General features: G+C 58.3%; 2 protein-coding genes across 7 annotated transcripts in view; both read left to right on the forward strand.

Moving 5' to 3' along the window:
* Nucleotides 1-2,661, forward strand: part of ELMO2 (engulfment and cell motility 2) — a 39,251-nt gene extending 36,590 nt beyond the window's left edge. For 3 of the 4 annotated variants that reach the window (XM_043553801.1, XM_043553803.1, XM_043553802.1), the window contains one exon: nucleotides 1,082-2,661. In XM_043553801.1, the coding sequence (XP_043409736.1) occupies nucleotides 1,082-1,282 (201 nt within the window). In that variant the 3' untranslated portion in view covers nucleotides 1,283-2,661. Of the gene's footprint in view, nucleotides 1-296; nucleotides 477-1,081 lie in introns of those variants that run through there. The other variant, XM_043553804.1, reaches the window with a different exon arrangement.
* A 1,952-nt stretch (nucleotides 2,662-4,613) lies between these two features.
* SLC35C2 (solute carrier family 35 member C2) lies at nucleotides 4,614-17,745 on the forward strand. 3 transcript variants are annotated; one of them, XM_043553806.1, is made up of 10 exons: nucleotides 4,614-4,735; nucleotides 9,641-10,013; nucleotides 10,594-10,744; nucleotides 11,556-11,619; nucleotides 12,327-12,399; nucleotides 12,889-13,057; nucleotides 13,142-13,225; nucleotides 15,387-15,562; nucleotides 16,677-16,806; nucleotides 17,171-17,745. In XM_043553806.1, the coding sequence occupies exons 2-10, from the start codon at nucleotides 9,894-9,896 to the stop codon at nucleotides 17,302-17,304; spliced, it is 1,101 nt and encodes a 366-aa protein (XP_043409741.1). In that variant the 5' UTR covers nucleotides 4,614-4,735; nucleotides 9,641-9,893; the 3' UTR covers nucleotides 17,305-17,745. The 3 variants fall into 3 exon arrangements, with proteins under 3 accessions (XP_043409741.1, XP_043409742.1, XP_043409740.1); XM_043553807.1 differs by lacking the exon at nucleotides 10,594-10,744; XM_043553805.1 differs by lacking the exon at nucleotides 17,171-17,745 and having other exon boundaries at nucleotides 15,387-16,794.
* The last annotated feature ends 2,611 nt before the right edge of the window (nucleotides 17,746-20,356 follow it).

Raw genomic sequence — 20,356 nt, forward strand, 5'->3', positions numbered from 1 at the left:
GAGCTCCGGGGGCATCAGAGGGAACTGGAGGTGGGGCTTCTGGAAGAGGAGATGCTTAGGCAGGCCCTGAGCTGCCAGTGGAGTTCTGCTGGGAAGAAAGGAAGAAGTAGCAGGTGGGGAGACAAGTGAGCTAAGGCATGGAAAAAGACCTGACAAGTGGAGTTAGAGAGGGACGGGCCGAGAATTCTCTATTATTCCTGCTTATGCTGAGACCCTCAAGTTCAGTTTCTCTAGCCTTATTTTAACATTTGTTGACTGGACTTTTTTTTTTTTTTAATTTACTTTTTTTGAAACAGAATTGAGATCCTACAGTGATTCCTTCTGTATCCTGCTTTTTTCACCTAATATGTATTGCCCCCGCCATTGCTAATTTCATGGTAGTTTCAGGTAGCTGACGCCCCAGTACTCAGGTCTCATTTTGCTGTATCCATTCATTGCGTTTGTAGAAATCATATTTCGGGGCACCTGGCTGGCTCAGTCAGAGGAGCATACGACTCTTGATCTTGGGGTCATGGGTTTGAGCCCCACATGGGGTATAGAGATTACTTACATAAGTAAAACTTTTTTTTAAAAAATCATGTTTCAAGGGCACCAGAGTGGCTCAGTCGGTTAAGTGCCTGACTCTTGGTGTGGGCTCAGGTCATGACCTCACGGTTCGTGAGTTTTAGCCCCACATCAGGCTCAGCACTGACAGTGCAGAGCCTGCTTGGGATTCTTTCTCTCTCTCTCTCTCTCTCTCTCTCTCTGCCCCTCCCACACTCTTTCTCTCTCTCAAAGTAAATAAATAAATTTTTAAAACTTCTAAAACAATTCTATTTCAAAAAATAAAATAAAAACAAATCATATTTCAGATTATCTCAGGAAGCTTAAGCGTAAACCCCTCATAAAAGCCAAAAGGTGTCCTTGGGAAAGTGAACGATTACCTCCCGATTTGTCTTTGCTATTATCCCGAATCGGTTTTGCCGACACACTAAGTCGTGCCAGAAGAGACCATTATGAGTCCTCTCAGCAAAGGGACCTTGGCAGGACCTCCTGCTGACCAGGGGCCACCATGTGACATTTTGCAACTTGCCCCCCACAGTACTGCATCTGGATCGATGGCCTCAGTGCCCTTCTGGGGAAGGACATGTCCAGTGAGCTGACCAAGAGTGACCTGGACACCTTGCTGAGCATGGAAATGAAGCTACGGCTCCTGGACCTGGAGAACATCCAGATTCCCGAAGCCCCACCACCAGTGCCCAAGGAGCCCAGCAGCTATGACTTTGTCTATCACTACGGCTGAGCCTGGAGCCAGACTCCGTGTACCCAGGAAGGGATTTTGGGCCCAGGAGAAACACCTACAGTCTGGTGCCTTGTCTTTTGCTTGTACAGAATCTGTAGTGACCATGGTGGCCAGTAAACGCCAGCCATTCCTCAAACTCACCTCGGACCATCCAGAGCTTCCTCTGGGTCCCTGCCCACTCTAAGTCACGAGGGCGGGGGTGCTCTGCCCCCCCGTCACCATGGAGCCTGGGATCAGAGCGTGAGGCATGAACAGCAGACGCTCTTGCCTTCCCAGCCAGGGACTGCTTGCGCTGGAGTTAACAAGAGTCACTCACTCACCTTTTCTTCCTGAGCCTGCTCTCCAGTTGGCTGGATCCCCTTGTGGGCAAGAGCTGGCCGGGGAAAGGCTGCCCCACAGAAGACAGAAGTTCTGGGCGTGTTGAGAGCCTCAGAGAGACTGCCTTTGGGTGACCCGTGCCTGTGTCTCAGATCCAAGTGGAGGCCTTGTCCTTTGCTTGGTAGATGCCTTGCCCTTGCTCTCGTCGCCTTCGTGAGGGCTCACTCCGGCCTCATTCAGTGCCAACGAGCTGCTGCTACTGAGGCTCGGCTCTAACATCTCTGGTCTCCGGAGCCACCAGATCTCTCTTGCCCACACAGTTGTCTGGGCAGAGGGAAAGTTCTCCCTACAAGCTCTCGGTCTCTCATCCTGGCAAGTCAAAGACGTGCGAGCTAAGTCCTGTCCTCTAGTCTCAAAGAACTCTGCAGGGAGAGCCCAGATGAGGCCTGGGCTGAGGCTGGTGAGGCCACTAGAGTCCACTCCTGCCACCCCCACCCCCCGCCCCCCAATTTTCATTTTTTCCTTCCTCGGAGAGAGATCTCCCACCTAACCTGAATTGCGGCCCTCCACTTGGCTTTCCTTTGGCCTCCCCGACCTCAGGAAGTTTGGCCTTCCCTTCCCCCTGCTCCCAGTGTTGTGGTTTCTGCCATTGGCCATGATTTCAGGGAGCCAGCTGAGGCCACAGCTGTGCCAATGGGGCTTCCCTGGTGCTGCGGCACCTATAAACCACATGCCCAGCCTCTCCCCTTGGACACGTGAACACGGTGGCATTCAGTATTGGTAGCCTGGCATGATAGGTACTGCCCCATGAAGAGTGTACTATATATTTTCTTTACTATAGGCCATACTTATACAGACGTGTATATATATTTATATAAGATCTCCCTATCCTAGGATGCAATGTTGGAGGGAAAATAAAATTGGAGGCTCCCCCTAAAAAAAAAAAAAAAAAAAAAAAAAAAAAAACCACTTCCCATTGTGAGCCAAGAGAGTGACCCGAGAGCAGCCAGGAGCTTCCTGTCGGTAACCATGTTTTCAATAAATACTCTTTCATGTACAAACTGCGGTACCTATTAACAGCCGTGTCTCTGTACTTGCCGTCCGCCCAAGGGAGCTCTCACCTTCACAAGCCTTCATTTCATTGTGTCTGGGAGACTTGGAGAGCTCCAGCTGGAGCCCCCAGCCAGCTTCCAAGGCCCCCCCCCCTTCAACCACTCCGCCCTCCCCGTGCGTGTGCATGCGCGCATGCACGCACGCACACACACACACACGCTTCCACAGTTAAGGATGCTCACAGATTGTTGCACCAGGACAAAGTGTTTTCTGCCCAGGCTTGCTGGGCACAGCAGGGAAAGGCATACTGTATACCCCCGTGAACATATCCTCCCTCTTCTCCCTGCCAGGGACACAGCCAGGGAACAGCTCAAATTCTTGTGATTTACAAAGAAGACACGTTCTTCACCCTGTGTGTTGCCGGTGCTTAGTGCCCAGCCCTCCAGCTGGTGTTGGAGGCTGTTGCTCCAAAACTCAGCCTTGGTAGCTGGGAGGCCTGAATGAGGGTGGTGATGAAAATAGATCCTCTCTCTCCCCTCGAGAAGGAGGCGAGGATGAGCTCTTTCCAAAGGCATAGAAAGTGCATGCGGTGCAGGCCTTTAGAACTAACTACAGCCAAGACCTTGGGCAGTGATGGGTGCCACTGTGGGTGCTTGGAACCAGTGCCTGCGTGATGCCAGCTGGCGGTGGCTGGGAGTGGCAGCGGTTTGCAGAACGCGCTGCTCGCACCCAGGTCTTGAGCCTTCTTTTCAGAGGGGCCAGGGAAGTCACACACCGGGATCCGCGTTTGCAGCCAGTGTTAAAAGAGAGCCGAGGAAGCACTGGGAAGGGAGGACAAAAAGTCCTAAACTGGGCCTCAGTCTGCAACCCTAGCCTGCCCTGACCTCCTAAGGGTTCTTGCCTCTGCCTCTTCTCATCCATCCTGCAAGATGAGTGAGATCTGAACTCCTTAGCTGGCGTTTTTGAGACCACTGCAACCTGCCCCTTAGCTACTTTTCCAACCATAGCTTTGGTTAAGTCTCCTTATAAGCAACTGGGCTACAGCCAGGCTCCAGTCTTCCCCTCTCCTCCTATTTCCTGTGCCCAGGACATTCCCCACCCCTCCTACTCAACCTGTGGAAATTGAGGTAATTCTTAGAAAGTTTCAGGCAGGGGAGATGCCTGGGTGGCTCAGTCGGCTGAGCTCTCGATTTCAGCTCCGGTCACGATCTCATGGTTTGTGGGTTCGAACTCCACCTCAGGAGGCACCTGACAGCACTGAGGCTGCTTGGGATTTCCCCTCTCTCTCTCAAAATAAATAAACATTAAAAAAAAGTTTCAGGGGTGCCTGGGAGGCTCAATCCGTTAAGCATCTGACTGGATTTGGGCTAAGGTCATGATCTCGCAGTTCGTGGGTTGGAGCCCTGCATCCCGTCCGCACTGGCAGTGTGGAGCCTGCTTGGGATTCGTTCTCTGTGCCTCTCTCTGCCCCTCTGCAGGTTGCTCTCTCTCTAAGTAAACTTAAAAAACATTTTTTTAAGTTTCAGGCACACAAAATGTTTCATAAATGTTTATTATTTATCATCTCCCATGGATCTTCTAAGTCCTAAATTTTAATGCCCCTGAGTTATCACTCCCCAGCTGACGAGTTCTCAGAAGAAAAAGCCCATGAGAGATTTATCTTCGTGGTTCCATGGCTGCCTGGCACAGCACCGGGCTGGAATAAGGTAAATTAATCTGTTCAATAGACGTAAACAGGACGCTATTTTCTGGCTGCCCCCGGTGCGCATGGCTCCCCAGCAGGCACTGACTGGTGTCCAGAGCGAGGCCGATTATTGGGCGGCGGAGACGCAAGCGACCACACCACGAAGGGCTGCTCGGAGCCGGGATCGAGGGCAAGCGCGGCTGACAATGCTGGAGGCCCCACCCCCGGAGCCCCGCCCCGCCCCGCCCCGCCCCGCCCCGCCCCGCCCCGCCGGCGGCCGGCAGCCGGCGGTCGGTCCCGCCCCTCGGCGGCTTCTGGCGGAAGTTCACACCCTTCGCGGCGGCGCTCGGCCTCGCACTTCCGGCGGGGGGATCCGGACCGTAGCTCCCGGGACCGAGGTAAGTGGGCGCGCGGCGGGGCCCGCGCGCGCTCCCGAGGGCGGGGCCGGCCGGCCCGGGCCGGGGAGTGGGGTCTCGGCCGGGCTCTGCGCGGCGCAGCGCGCTCCGGCTTCTGTCCCTTCCGGGTCGCAGTGTCGGCGCCGTGGAGGGGGCGAGGCCTCCACGCGCCCTGCCCGGCCGCCCGCCGCGCGTTTCCCGGCGCTGCCTGCGCCCCGCGCGACGTCCCGGGGCCGGAGCCAGGCGGGAACTGCGCGGACGCGGCCCGGGCCGCCGAGAGGCCTCTGCCCGCGGCGGGGTGGGAGTGCGGGGCGCGCAGTAAACACGTGGGCAAACAGGGCAACGTCAGGTGGTGGGAGGTGCCGGGAGCCCGAGTCGCGGACCCTTGAGGAGGGTTCGGCCGAGCAAAGGTCTAGGGAGGAGGGAACGGCGAGTGCAAAGAACGACACGGGCGGGATGGGTTTGGCGAGCGGCCAGGGGCCAGCGTGGCGGCGGCCGCGGCACCGGGACAGACACCGGCAGAGGCCAGATGGTGGGAGGCCTTCCCCCGCGGGCCCGCTCGGGGGTTGGGATTCGCCCTGGGAGGGCGTGGCGTGCTTTCTGTGTTTTAAGCCTTCGCCCCTGCTGCCCTGCCTCGTGGACTCCAGGCTGTCAGGAGGAGGAAGCGAGGACACTAGTTAGGGGACTGCTGCAGCCGCTAGGTGAGAAATCAGCGTGGCTGAGGCTGCCGGCCCCCACCGAGGCGAAGGCAGCTGGGCCACAGGGATATGAGAGCAGGAACGGACAGGATAAGGTTTGAGGAAGGAGGGAAAGAGTGGGCAAGGATGAGCTCATCGTTGATTTGGGGGCTTGCACGTAAGTAACCAGGTTATGCATTCGCTGATGGTATAGGTTGGGGGCACCTTCAGTTTGAGGTATCTTGAGTGGAACTACCAAGGAGCTGGCAGAAGAGGGTAGGGCAAATGAAAAGGATTTAGAAATCACTGGAATGTCCATCGGATGGGATGAGATGACCCAAGAATGAAGAGAAGAGAAGCCAGGGTCCAGTGCTCAGGCGGCCAACTTTTACAGGTTGGTTGATGAGAAGGAGCCAGCGAAGAAGGCAGGGAGTTCGGAAAAGGAGTCCAAGAAAGGAAGAAAATACAGGACAGTGTGGTGTGGCAGCCAAGAGGTTTTCCGCGGAGGAGGAGGTGGTCAGTTGTGTAAGGTGCTGAGGGAAGCAGAGACTTGATCCTCGGAGGGGCAGCCAGGAGGAGGGGGTGGTGACTCGGACTGGGAAGGAGTAGGGATGGCAGGACACGGGGCCCTGGGGGAGTTTGTTGTAAAGGAGCCAGGAGGGGGTGCAAGCGGCTGCTGCCACAAACCAGCATCCAGTTTTGGACTCGATGCTCTTGACTCCTCTCCCAAGAGGCAGATGAGTTTATCCTCTGTCGTGGATACACTGTTGTGGAAACTGAGGTCCAGCGTTCAGGTAATTCAGAGGCCACCAGGTAGTAAAGGAGCCAAGACTGGATCCCAGGTCTTTCTCACTCCAAGCCCACACTTGCAAGCGCTAAACTGCACTGCCCAGGTTACAGCCACACAGAGTGAGGGGGGCCAGGTGCTACGGTGCCCTCCCCTGAGCGGGCTGCCGCTCCCAGCCAGGCTGCCCCCTGGGGAAAAGTAAGGCCGACATAGAATTCCTTTCTTGGCAAATGTGATTTGAAAAAGAGCATTTGCCCCTTTCAGGCTGGTTTCCCTTATCCTAAAAGAAAGGCAGGGATCTTACCAGTTACCTATCTCTGTCTCCAGGGCTGGGTATACAGTGGCACTTGATAAATGCACATTGAGTAAGTGGCCAGATGAGTTCCAAGAGCCCTTCCGGCTGCAGTCTGATCTTGTGTTTGGGGTTAGGTGGCTCATGATAAGAGAATGAGTGTTATTAACTTGGAGACCGGGCTGGGGTAGTCATGGGGACTTTTTGGAGGTGGAGGACCTGGACTGGTGAAGGCAGGGTAGGCCGTGAACAGGGCGGGGAGGCGGGGTGCACAGATCGCAGCGTTGGAATGGGAACTGCACCAAAAGCAGAAGATGCAAGAAGTTGACTCACGGAAATGTGTCGACTGCCCTGGCTTGGGAGCCGTGGGTGGGGAACCCTGGGGAGCGAGTGCTAGAGGATATAACGCCGTGTGGTTGCCTGTGCGGTGTAAGCAGGCATGTTCTCAGCAGGGAGCGGTTTTGCTCCCCATGGCCTCTGGCCCCGTCTGGAGACATTTTTGGTTGTCACAGCTGAGGATGAGGGGCCGTTATGGGCACCTAGTAGATGGAGACCAGGAACGTTCCTAGACATCCCACAGGGCACAGAGCATGATCTGGCCCCACCTGTCCGTAATGCCAAGATTGAGAAACCTAGGTATAGGGAAAGCGTGTGGGCCTTAAGACCCGTTAGGTGTAGGTTTGGTGCCCGTGTGCTCCACTCCCCAGCTGGGCAGGCAGGAGCCTGACCTGCAGGAGATGTGGGGAGAAGTGGAGGAGACTGCGCATCGTGTGGTGGGGGGAGAGGATGGCGGCCCGGAGGGCAGTGGCGGAGGACAGGAGATGTGACCAGATCGGGGATGTTTTTGAAGCCTGAGGTGACAGTACTTGCCGATGGCACGTGGGCCGAAGGAGAGAGGAATCAGGCTGGGGGCGAGATTTGTGGCCTGAGCCCCTAGGTGGACGGAGGTGTCACTGGCTGCGGTGGGAGGAGGGGCAGGTTTGGACGCCTGCTGGGAAACAGGAGTCCGTGCTGGGCAGGCTAGGGGTGGGTGCCGGACACTAGGCATCCAGGTGCGGACAGACAGTCGGCCACTGGCTATTCCTCTGGAGTTGACGACGAGGTCAGAGGGAGGGCTACACGCTGGGGAGATGTCAGCTTATTGCTAATAAAAGGTAATCGGCAATAAAATGTGTTTCGATGTGTAAGTTCCCGAGTCCGAGGATGCTAGAAGCCGCGAGGAAGCAGTCCATGCTTTCACCACCCCACAGAACCCCCGGGAACGCGGTAGCTCCTGTGCTCAGTGCCCCAGCCACGTTTGAGCGTGACAGCTCAAACACCACGTGTGCCATTGCTGTGGATGTCGTGGTTTCTCCAAACCGTTTATCAAAAGCAGTGCCGTCTCCTCGGTGTACGTGGCAAACGAATTTCAGTGCATTGTGGAACCACGGAAAGACTGCTCTGTGTCACATGTAAGACAGTTGGGGTCTGGGGACACCTGGCTGGCTCAGTCAGTACAGCGTGCAACCCTGGATCTTGGGGTCATGAGTTGGAGCCCCACGTTGGGGGTAGAATTTATTTAAAAGCGTGCATGCGCACGCACACACACACACACACACACACACACACACACAGAGTTGGGTTCTAGATTCAGGTAATTTTAAGTAAGTCTTCTACCCTACAAAGGATCCAGAGTGAGTCTTAGTTATGTGGACTGTCTTCCCCCTCCTCCACCCCCCACTAAAAGCTAGGAGGGTTCTGGGGCGCCTGACTGGCTCTTGGTTTCGGCTCAGGTCATGATCTCACGGTTCATGAGTTGGAGCCCCACGTCAGACTCTGTGCTGACAATGGATCCTGCTTGGGATTCTCTCTCTCTCCCTCTCTCTCTCTCTCTGCTCCTCCCCTGCTCACATGCCCTCTCTATCAATATAAATAAATAAACTTGAAAAAAAAAAAAGCTAGGAGAATTCCCCCAAAATACCACCGGCAGGTTCCAAAGCTCCCCTGGAGAGAACAGCAGCCCGGGGGGGGGGGGGGTATCCTCTGGGCAAAACCTTGTGCTGGCTCCCACCTCGCCTTGGGGGAGGGGAAACGATAACCCGGCTTCCCTGTCCAGAATTGAATGCACTTCCTCCTTTCGGAAAGGGCTGGGGGTGGGGAAAGTAGATGTCTGAGCAGATGGTTCTAGGAAGGCTTGAAGAAGGTGGCGGCACTGGAGCAGGTTGGGAACCTCTCTGAGGAGGAGATGGGGACCGGAGGGACGCACAGATGAAGCAACGGGCGGGATAGCTCGGGACCTGGGTCCGCCCGGTGTCCGCAGAGCCCACATGCTCTGGACACTCACTAGAGTCGCCTGCATCGATAGGCTGGGAGCGGTGAGGTTTGGCAAGAGCCTCAGGCGGGCACGGCGACTAGGGGAGTGCTTGTTAGAGGCTGGGGGCAGGGAGGTGTTGGTTTCCTGATCCATTTTTAACGCCTCAAAGACCAGATCAGCCCCCAGAGAACCAAGTGCCCGGTGTCTTGCGCTGAGTCATCGAACCGTATGGACAACTCACGATGTGCCCAGTGGGCATAAGACTAAGGGGCACGGTGGTCCCTGTCTTCACAGAACTCACAGCCTCCCAGGGGACAGAGACGTCACTCAGATGACCACGCCCCGCACAAGGGCACTGAAGGAAAAGTAGGGGGCCGTGAGAGCAGCCCCATCACGGGGTAGCCCCCAAGGAAGTGACATTTGAGCTGAAGTTGACTAGGACCAGGTGAGACAGGAATGGAGAAGGGTGGCAGGTCCATTCCTTCAGGTGGTAGGAAAGAGCCTGTGTGTTTGGGGAGCTGAGGTGGCCGGTGGGATGGGGACAGAGCCCAGCAGGGACAGATCAGGCCGTCTTAGCGGACAGAAAGGCTTTTGGTCTTTATCATAAGAGCACTGGGAGCCACTGAAGGGCCGACGTCTGATCTGACATGATCAGATTTACGTTCTTAAAAGGTCACTTTGGTGGCAATTCACGGAGAACGGCTCGAGGCGACAGAGCTGACGTGATTGGAGCTCCCGTGAGCGCCTGTGCTGGGCTTGGGCCCCTTCCTGCTCCTGCTGAGTCCACTCTGGCCTGCCCCCTGCGGGCAGGGGTGGGGTGGACCGGTCAGACAGCCCCCTTTCCTTTCCATTCTTCTAGTCTCCGCCCTGGGGACGTGTGAGCCCTGCGTCCACTTAATCATGGAGAGGGTTGGCCTGGGCCACCAGCCCCTTAGGTGAGGACTCTGCCTGGGGCTCCGTGGACGATTCTGAATCATGGAGGCAAAGAGGACTCTTCCGGCCAGGAGACCTTCCTGTTGAAAGTTGTGGCCCAGCTTGGCCGGCCCTTCCTGCCGGCTGTCTTCGGGAGAGGCTCCCACCGACCCAGAGCTAGGGGGTTGTGGCTTCCCCGGATGGGGAGGTGGGCCTTCGACGTGGCCTTTGTGTGGAAGGCGGTGTTGACTCTGGGGCTGGTCCTCCTCTATTACTGCTTCTCCATCGGCATCACCTTCTACAACAAATGGCTCACCAAGGTAATGGGGTCCTTGCCGGGCAGGGGGCTGGGTGGCAGGTGACTGTGGCCGTGGCTACAGCGACCCCTAATGTTTAGCAACAGGACAGCACAGGCTTCAGCCAGTCAGACTGGAAGCCAGTCACGCTGGTGATGGGACCGGGCCCTAGAGCCCCACCGTGCCAAGGCTTCCCCTCAAACGGGCGGAGGGAGGGGAAACCGGGAAAGGGGGAGGACTGAGGATGCTTGGGGGCACTAGGGAGGTTTAAGGAGGCAGCTGCTCACCGGCCAGTGGAGAAGCGTTTCGGGGTTTTCACGACCGGTGCAGCTGAGCCGGCCGCACAGGCCCTTCCTGGGGAGGGGCCTCAGCAGGAGGCCGAGGGCGGTGGGGACGGCGCCGTGCCCGCCACCTGCTGTCTGTGTGACTTCTGAAATTGGAACCACACGTCTCTTGTCTCCAGTGATTATAACGTGGGTGAAAGCCCCTGGGCAGCTGCAGACCCTCGGGAGCCACCCGGTTGGCGTCGCTGCCACCGGACGGGGGGACGGGCTGCGGGCAGGCTGTAACCCGTGCTGGGCGGTCTGTGCTTTGGGCTCCGTAGAGCTTCCACTTCCCCCTCTTCATGACGATGCTGCACCTGGCCGTGATCTTCCTGTTCTCTGCCCTGTCCAGGGCGCTGGTTCAGTGCTCCAGCCACAGGGCCCGCGTGGTGCTGAGCTGGACGGACTACCTCAGGAGAGTAGCTCCCACAGGTACAGGCCTGCCTGGGGCCGGGGCAGAGGAGGGCACTTGGAAAGCCACAGGCCAAGAACACAGGGCTTGGTGTCTCGGAGCTTAGGCCCTCCCGCTCCTCTCTTCCTGCCTCCCCCCCCAGCCCAGCCCTCTTCTGCCTCTTATGCACTCCGCAGCCCCCCGCCTCCCACATACGCACAGTGCTCGCACTCTCGTGCACATGGAGGCAGCAATGGCCTTGTCGTTGTCTGGCCCTTCGATGTGTACGCTGAGCCGACACCTGCCCTGGAGGCGGCAGTGAGCAGAGTCCCGTCCCTGTCCTGGCGGTAGTGGGATGATGAGGGGTGCCTGGGAGCCCAGAGGCACCAGCCCAGGCCCAGCGGGAGGCTTCCCAGAGCTTGGGCTACAGAGGCCGAGGCTTCAGTGCGTGTGCGGGTCTGAAAGGGAACCGAAAGCGTCCCTGGACGCCGAGACTCAGCGCTGGTGAGAGGAAGTGGGAGAAATGAGGGGGTGGCAGGGACAGACCCTGGAGGACCCGGGCCTCCAGGACGAGTGTGCCTCTATCCTGAGGGAGGGGACATTCACACATTCGCCGTGTTTAGCCACTGGGAACTCCCCAGTCCTAAAGCTGGAGCGGAACCCCCTGCGTTTTGTGGCCAGGAGTTGACCCTTCAGCTGCTGTGAGAGGAAGGCCCGAGGGCCCCAGAGAAAGCCGGGGTGTTCAGGGCAAAGCAGGGAGCGCTCGGGGGCCTCTCGGAGGTGTCTGAACAGCCGGCGCTCGCGTGCCGGCCTGCCCTGGCTGCATGTCCGGGGGCGCCCCTGTCTCCACAGCACTGGCAACAGCGCTTGACGTGGGCTTGTCCAACTGGAGCTTCCTCTACATCACCGTCTCGCTGTGAGTACCGGCCACACCCCGCCACCTCCGTCCAGCCTTTCGCGCGCACCCTGCCGGCGGGCCAGCGCCGTACCCCTCTCTGGGACCGGCCCTTGATCTCCGCTCCTTCCTGACACCCAGCGGCTCTCTGGGAAGCTGACAGCCCCTGCGGTAAACTTGGCTCGCAGGGGTGCTGTGCCTGCCTGCCCGGCGGCCCCGGGGGGAGCCAGGGACTCAGAGTGGTGACCGTATGCAGGGGAGAGAGGGCACTGACCGGTGTGTGGTGCCTGTGGCTGCGCAGAAGGGCAGGTGTGACCGTCCTCTCTCATCTCTGACTCTGCACTTCAGGGAGCACAGCCTTTGCCTTCTTTTTCTCCTCTCCTCCTTCCTTCCTTATCCCGGTCTCCACGGAGGAGCAGGTATAATAGGACTCAGTGAGCTCAGCGTCCAACCCGCGGCCTTTTCTCTCTGGCGGTAGCAAGAGTCCTCTTAGGCCGAGATTTCTTCTGATTAAAGGTCACGTCATCAGTCCAGATGACTCAGGCTGCCTTCCCGTGGTCTTCTGTACCCAGATTGCCCGGCTGCCCTGAGCAGAGCCAGCTGCCCTCAGGGAAATCAGAGGTCCCCCGGCCTCCCGCCTTTTCCAGCAGTGTCCGTGGGCTCCTCTCCTGGTGGCGGGTCTGAGCCCTGAGCCCTGGCGGTGCATCGTGGGTACTTTGTCCTTGCAGGTACACGATGACCAAGTCCTCCGCTGTCCTCTTCATCCTGATCTTCTCGCTGATCTTCAAGCTGGAGGAGCTGGTGAGGCCTCAGCTCCCCTGGTCCCTCCTACCCCCACGGATGCTAAGAATAAAAGGGAGGACTGGGCAGTAGCTAATCACTGTATGTGACAGAGGAAACGAGCCCAGGTGGCAGTAACTCCTGTCACTGAGGAAGGACCTAGGACAGGCCACTGCTGATAATACTTAGCAACTGGCGTGGCAGGTGGAATGACCAAAAGAATGACCAAAGGAGAAAGGGTTCAAGGTCAGGGACCAGGCACAGCTGGCCCTTTGCTATAACCAAAGGAAAGCGCTAAAGAAGTTTAGATCAAGGAGGGATGCAGGGTACATGTCTACTGAACGTCAGCCGTGCCTACATTGATGGGAAGTTGCTGGCCGGGACCCCCAAGGTCGAGGGGGAGAAGGGTTTCCTGCCTCGGGGTCAGCCAACATGGCTACCGAGCCTAAGCTCCAGGTTTGAGGAACTCAAGAGCCCACAGTTAGTTGCCACTGCTCCTCATCCTAATAGCGCGCAGCGCTGGTCCTGGTGGTCCTCCTCATCGCCGGGGGCCTCTTCATGTTCACCTACAAGTCCACACAGTTCAACGTGGAGGGCTTTGCCTTGGTGCTGGGGGCCTCGTTCATCGGCGGCATCCGCTGGACCCTAACCCAGATGCTCCTGCAGAAGGCCGAACTTGGTGAGAGAGGGGCCTGGGGGCACCGGGCAGGGTGGGGGCAGGCCAGGCCAGGCCTGGCAGCTCACCCGTGTCCCCATTCTGCAGGGCTCCAGAACCCCATTGACACCATGTTCCACCTGCAGCCACTCATGTTTCTGGGGCTCTTCCCTCTCTTTGCCATATTTGAAGGTAGGTTCGGTCATCCATCTTGGCGGCCCCTCGGTACAACAGATCCCCGGTCCCTGCTCTGAGCCCAGCCCTGTGGTAGCTGCAGAGTTTACAGACATCAGAGGTGTAGTCCGTCCCTTGGTAGTGCCTGGTTCAAGGGCCAGACAGACATTAAACCGGATGGCTGGAATCCAGCATGATAAATGCTTACACAGAAAGTGTGTATGAAAGACAGCAGATGATGATGACAATGGATGCGGACAGGTGTGCCAGGCTCTTCTGATCATTTTAAACATACTAACTCATACGCCCCAAAACCCCACATGGCCGTACTATCATTATGCCCATCGCGCAAGTTAAAGAAACAAGTGGGGAGAAGATAACCTTGCCCAAGGTCCTGTGGTTCATAAACAAGCCAGCATTTGGTTCCAGCAGCTGGCTTCCAAGTCCTTCGTGTTAACCATGATGTGTTCTGTCTCTTAGAAGGAACGGAAGGCCATGAATTATTTCAGGATGCTAGGGTGGAAAGCCAAGTCAGAAAGGCTTACCAGGCAACGTATTTTGGAGGCTGGATGGGACTTTGACAGGCCGTTGGTGGCGGAACAGTAGGTTGGGACAGGGGGAGTGTGCCGGACTTTGTGCGGCCAGCCCTTGTACGGGAGTCTGGGCCGGTGAGCAGTCCCGCCCACCATTGCCTCCCGGAGAGGGGAGAGGCGAGGCGAGGCAGGGAGAATGGTCTAGGCTGGCAGTGCACTCCATGTCCTTCCTTCCTCCCATGTTTTGAGATTAGTCTTTGTCGCCTGTCTGTTTCTCCTTCCTCCCAGAGTCCTTTCTGTCCTCAGGGTCATTTCAGAGCATTCTGTCCCACATCCATTTCAGTTTCAAGCAGTGAAGCGTCTCAAACCTCTCTGAGAAAATTATTCTGCAGCCCCGTTGTCCAGGAAACTTCTGCAGCCTCGTTTTTCTCCTTTTTAATGTCTCCCCTCCCCCCCCCCCATTCCTTATGCCCCCCATGCCCACAGCCGCCGCCTCCTGTCCTGGCTGTTTACACTGCTCCCCGTCTCCGCAGACCCTCATCCGAAAGCCCTGATAGTCGTCACTTAGCAAAGCTGCGTGGATTTAGCTCCTTTAATCTTTTCTGGTAAATTAATCCCCCAAGCGCCTTCATTACTTATGTTGCTCTTTCCCGAATTCCCTTCAATTTGCCGACGCCTTTGCGGTACTGCTGAGCCCAGCACCAGACAAGATGTCCTACATCGTGAGGCTGTTTGCCTGGGAGGGACCGTCACTCTGCATTTCTTTGGTGCTTCCCTCCAAAAATCTCCCAAGTGCCTGGCCACCCTCCATCCCCGCCACCCCCCCCCCCCCGCCCCCAAGTGTCTCTGCTGTGCCTAGCTCGGGCCGTTCTTGTGCAGACAGACCTGCAAAATCACTCTCTCAGAGGGTTGGTGTTGGAGGGCCGGGAATCCTCTGGAAGTCGAGCAAACTTTGGTGTGTGGGTGCCCATGCGGGTGTCTTTAGAATGCTTTGTCCTATATTTGCGTGTATGTGTATACTTTCTGAGAACTGTTTGTCACATTCTACTTTCTGAGAAACGCTGGGCTTGTCGAAATGCTCTCATTTTATCACCGGGGAAACTGGTCCTGGAAAGAGGACACATCTCAACCTAGTGCCACAGCTGGGTGATAGCAAGACCGGGATTAAAGCGGGGAAGGTTTGTGAGGATAAGACTCGTCCCTGTTGGTAGGTGGCCCAGGGCATTGACAGTCCTCACGGGGTGGGCTGCCCGCCTCCTCTCTTAACCACAGCAGCAAGGGCCACATGAAGTCACCCTCCTTCCCAAAGACAGGTACATACCGTGGGAAGGACAGGTGTTTCCGGCCGATGTTCTGTGAAGTGCCGTGCTCTCTACCCGAGCCCAGTGGCTCGGAAGCCCTCCACGTGGCTCCCTGTGAGACTCTCTGGGAACCATCACTGCTTCCCCGGCCCCCCAAGTGTCAGGCCATCTGCCGCAGGGTTCTCTTCCCTGCCTGTCCTGTCCTCTGGGCCTCGGCCAGTCTGCAGGTGCTCAGGGGGCGTGGCTGCAACAGTGCTGGCTCTTCTGCTCGCCGGGCAGGGTGAGGCCACCCAGGCAGGCTCACCCAGGACGCGGCCTCCCGCTGTCTCCCCCCTCTGCTTTCAGGTCTCCATTTGTCCACGTCTGAGAAAATCTTCCGTTTCCAGGACACAGGGCTGCTCCTGCGGGTACTAGGGAGCCTCTTCCTTGGCGGGATTCTCGCCTTCGGTTTGGGCTTCTCCGAGTTCCTCCTGGTCTCCAGAACCTCCAGCCTCACTCTCTCCATTGCTGGCATTTTTAAGGTACAGACTTGGGGATGGCCCCGGTCCTGTCTTAGAGTGCAGCCTCGGTCCCAGCTCCCGTGCCCCAGGGCCCTGCAGAGGAGACGGAAGTGCCTCGTTAGGGTGCCGTGTGCCGTGCTCCTGTCTGTAACTCCCATCGTGGCCGCAGCTCTGGGGGGTAAGGGCGGTCATCCCCGTTCCACAGGTGGGCTGATCTACCCACAGATGCCCAGCCAGTGTGTGGCCGAGCTGGGATTCGGACCACCAGGCCTGGGACACATTCTCATTTTACCGTGAATGCCGACTCTGGCTGCCTGGCCGTGGCCTGCAGTTGGGTTGAGAAGCCCCATCCAGACTCATGGGGAGAGAGTTCGGTGATTGATTGGTGATGCCTGCCGTGGTCAGAGTAAGGGACAGTGCTAGGCATGAGTGCCCTGTGTTTGCCTGTCTTGCCTTTACTGCTGCCTGGCCACACGCATGCCTCTGCTCTCAGCTTCCCCCTCCCCTGCCGCCTCTCACCCCACCCTGCTCAGGGCCGTGGGGCGGTGCAGTTTCACCTTGACTAAGCAGACACAGGTGCTGGACTAGTGCTGCCCAAACCCAGAACCGTAAGTCTCCCCAAGGGGCTTAGACGAGGCGTGAGCTGTGGTTCTCAGAATGAGCCGTCCCACCAGCCCCATTTGCAGCCACTATGTATGACAGCCACCACGTGAAGAGCCCTGTGGCCAGCGTGTGTCCCGCGGAGCCCTGTGACACTGCATTCTCCTGTGGCGTTGTTGGTCTGTCCATCCGCAGGTGTGGCCGCCCTTTATTCCTGCGGACAGGGCTGTGGGCCAGGCGCTCTGCTCCCAGCCCTGAGTTTGGTTTGCCCCCCTCGTAGCCCTGACGCGACAACTATGCAAACATCTGCTTTGTCGAATCTTAGCGGCGCGAAGGGAGGAAAGCCCTGCGGGCAGGCCTGATCTTCTGGGCGCAGGGAAGCCTCTTTTTTGCCCAGCTGGCCAGCCCGCCCAGGCCCCGGGAGTTCGGGCAGGTCAGGCTCTCCCCTGTGGTGGTGGCCTTGCCGTCCACCTTCCTGGCAAAGGGGCCACCTCCTCCTCCTGATCACTTGCCCTTCCCGCCTGTCTGCCCTCAGGAGGTCTGCACTCTGCTGCTGGCAGCTCACCTGCTGGGGGACCAGATCAGCCTCCTGAACTGGCTGGGCTTCGCCCTCTGCCTCTCGGGCATATCCCTGCACGTTGCTCTCAAAGCCCTGCACTCCAGAGGTAAACCGGAGCCCCTTCCCGAGGCCTCTTTTCTGAAGGTGTTCTCCTCGTGACTCAGTCCCTCTGCTCTCCCCTCGACCCGGCCCTGGGTCCCCAGCCACCCAGCCAGGAAGAGGCAGGTGGCCCTCGGCATGCCCACAGGCGGTTCCAGCCCGGTGGCGGTCCGCACGCTCAGCCGCCTCTGCGTCAGCCGCCCCTCCGCCAGGGAGTAAGCCCGGCGATCCTGCCACCGTCACTCCGAGAAGACAGGCAGTGTCCTGGGAGCGGGCGGGGAGTGGGTGGGGGCCTAGGCGACTCAACACCCCCATCGGGGCACGCCGAGGAAAGCACGAGTGGTCTGCAGCTGGCTTCTCTCTGTCTCCAGGTGATGGGGGCCCTAAGCCCTCGAAGGGGCTGGGCTCCCACCCCGACCTGGAGCTGCTGCTCCGGAGCGGGCAGCCAGAGGAGGACGACAATGAGGAGGAAGAGGCGTACTTCGTGGCCCAGGGGCAGCAGTGACCAGCCGGGAGACCAGCTTGGAGGCAGGCCTCTCCCCACCCTCACACCTCACAGCAGCTCGGGGACCCAGGGGGCCCTTCGCGGCAGCTGGGGAGCAGCGGGCCAGGCCTCTCCCAGGCCGGGCCTTGGGGAGCGCGCGACCGCCTGGCGGGGCTCGCTCGGGGAGCTGAGGAGACTGCGGGGTGCGCGTTGGGCCAGAGCAGGGCCGAGGCCGTGCTGGAGGCCCAGCGGGACGAGGGAATGGGCGGTCCTCGGCCACTTGCCAGGCTCTGGCGGCCAAGGTGGTGCTTTCCGGGGCACAGCGGGTTTCTTGGGGCACTGGGTTTAGACTGCGGAGCGCTTGGGAAGGGGAGAAGGAGAGGCTGGAGCCTCATCACCTGGACAGTGTCTTTTCTCAGAGAGCAGATCTATTTATAGTTTGGAAATAAAGGATTTACGGTCCGCCGGCCACTTCGTGTTGCCTGGAGGCACAGGGGCAGGAGGGGGTGGCGGGGGCCTCACTCTCGTTCCTGGCTGGGGCTTCTGCAGATGACTGGGCAGACTCCAGGCTTCCCTGCATCTCTTGGGTTCCTCTGGGCCCCTGGGCCCTCTCTTGGGGCCCCAGCACACCTGCAGGCAGGAAAAAAATGTATAGAGTGGTGTTCTGGGGCGTGTAGTGCTTTCATAGCCTGGATTTGAATCCTGACTGTCGCTAGCTCTGTGACCTTCAGCGAATTACTTAAACTCTCTGTACCACAGTGTTTTAACCCGTGCAATGGGAAGAATTATTTCAGAGTTATTCAGAAGATTGAGTCCGAATTGGTAACAGATGTTACGTGTTTGTTTTGAGAATGCTTTCAACAGCCGTGGAACCGAGACCCCAAATGAGTGATGGAACGAGGATTCACCGCCAGGTCTGTATGCCAAGTCTGTGCCCGCGGAACGTAGCTGGAGTGGCCTCCGAGCCTCCGGGACCTGAGCTTCCTGCTCCCCCTACCTTGGACCAGTCAGGCCAGGTCGCCCCTCTACGCCGCCGCGGCCTTCATAAAATGGGGAGGACGGTGCGGGAGCCGGCTCCTCCCCCACCGCCCCCACCCCCACCCCCCAGCCCCTCCTGGGGACAAGTACTTCCAGGCAGAAGTGTTTTCAGGCACTCACAGCAGGTGGCGCCATTGCACCACGCGGCGCCTCGGCACCACCCCGCCTGCCTCCGCTCTCCAAATCCAGGCTGGGGTCCTTGGAAGAGGACTGTGGTGTCTGTGGGTGGGGACCAGGATAGGGCTTGTTAATGAGTTGTTCTCATCACATCGAAGTGACAGAAGCTTCCTCGGTTAAGCCTAGGGAAACATCGATACTTTAGAAACAGGTCCGCGAACTTTCTGTAAAGGGCCTCATAGTCCCTATCACAGCTACTCAGGTCTGCCATTGTAGCCGGAAAGCAGACAGGGACACCAGACAGGGACACCGGAGCAAGAGGGTGTGGCTGCGTTCCAGCAAAACCCTACAAAAACGGGATTCAGCTTGTGGCCTCTGGCTTGCCAACCCCTGCTGTAGAAAAACCCTTAAGAATGATTGAGACCCACCTTCTGGTTGTACAGCAAAGGAAACTGAGGCTTAGGAGGGGCAGTGACTAGCCTGAGGTCCTCAGAACCTCCAGGCTCCAGAGGAACTAGAACAAGATTTTTTTAAATGTTTTATTTTTGAGAGACCAAGCGCAAACGGGGGTGGGGAGAGGAGAGGCAGGGAGAGGGAGAGGGAGACCCAGAATCTGAAGCAGGCTCCGGGCTCTGAGCTGTCAGCACACGCGGGGCTTGAACTCTTGAACTGCAAGATCGTGACCTGACCCGAAGTCAGACCTCAACCAACCGAGCCACCCAGGCGTGCCAGAACTACAACGACAGCTGCCTCCAGCAGGGCAGCACGATGCAGACACGCTTCCTCTGGAAACGAGGGGGACAACACCAAGAGCTCCCCTGAGGTGGTGCCTTATCTGTGTCTGCACCTCTGCCCCCCTCGGATTCTACAAGCTCAGAGGCCAGGATTAAAGGCGACAGTGTTCCACACCGGATGACGGATGACTGGGGAGAGCCAGCAGAGAGGAGGGGCTGGGGGCCTCCCGCCGCTGCTGGAGAGAGCCTGCCACGGCCCCGCCGGCTCAGGTGGATGAGAGCTTCCTGTCTGCTCCCCCTCCGTCCCCCTCTCCCCACGCAGGGAGTAAGCACCCGCTGTCTGGTGCGGTAATTACAGGGTGCCTGCATATTGGGTTCAATGACAGCCCCTCACTTAGCAGCAATTACCAGCTGAGCCTAGAGGAGGGCTCTCCCCCCCCCCCCCCCCCCCGGCCCTGGCCCACGAGGCCAGACCTCGTCCACTCTGCTTTGAGCCCTAGAAGCACCCATGCTAGCTGCAGCCAATGCATCTCAGGGCTGCAGCGTCGCCATGGCAACTCGGTGCTCGAACAGGTTGAGGGAAGCTGAGGATGTGACTTGTCTCTCCAAGGCTGTGGCGTCTGTCCCCATGCAGCCTCCGACTCCTGAGCTTCTGCGGAGGAGGGAGGGAGGAAGGAGGGCTGACCCGCAGGTTCAAGTTTTAAGTGCTTACATGCCCACCGTCTCTCCCCAGAGCCTGCGGTGGAAGGAAGGTTAATGCCCCCGATACGTGAAGATGTCTGCAGTTGGGGTTCATGGTGGGGATGAGAGCCAGCTGGGTTTGCCTGTGGGAGACACCTGCCCTGCCTGGGCTCGGGGGCCGCCTTCGTTTCTTTCGGCCTCTTTCCGCTGAGAGAAGCCTGAAAATCCCAGTGGCCTGAGAGTGGAGTCCTCTGGGCACCAAGAGAATTGTCTTTGTGGTGGTGGCCACAGCTTTCTGCCTCACTGAGTAATGTTGGACCGAGAGGGGTCCCCAGCTTGCAATCCAAAGGACACGGTTGGGACTCACAGATCATCCATGTGGGTCAGCCACACTCGGCGAGCGCTGGCCGCGTGCCGGGTGCTGTGCCGGACTTGGACTAGGGATGTGTGTCCTTGGAGAGAGAGCAAATGGGGCCACCCTTCCTCCCGGTCCCGGGGGAGCT

The sequence above is a fragment of the Prionailurus bengalensis genome, chromosome A3, assembly GCF_016509475.1.
Source record: "Prionailurus bengalensis isolate Pbe53 chromosome A3, Fcat_Pben_1.1_paternal_pri, whole genome shotgun sequence".
NCBI lineage: Eukaryota > Metazoa > Chordata > Mammalia > Carnivora > Felidae > Prionailurus > Prionailurus bengalensis.

Bases quoted from the DNA above. Each gene is read 5' to 3' on its own strand.
- SLC35C2 (XM_043553805.1), top strand. From the start codon at position 9,894: ATGGGGAGGTGGGCCTTCGACGTGGCCTTTGTGTGGAAGGCGGTGTTG. The intron at 10,745-11,555 runs GTACAGGCCTGC...CTGTCTCCACAG, and splicing joins CAGGAGAGTAGCTCCCACAG to CACTGGCAACAGCGCTTGAC. The intron at 12,400-12,888 runs GTGAGGCCTCAG...TCATCCTAATAG, and splicing joins TCTTCAAGCTGGAGGAGCTG to CGCGCAGCGCTGGTCCTGGT.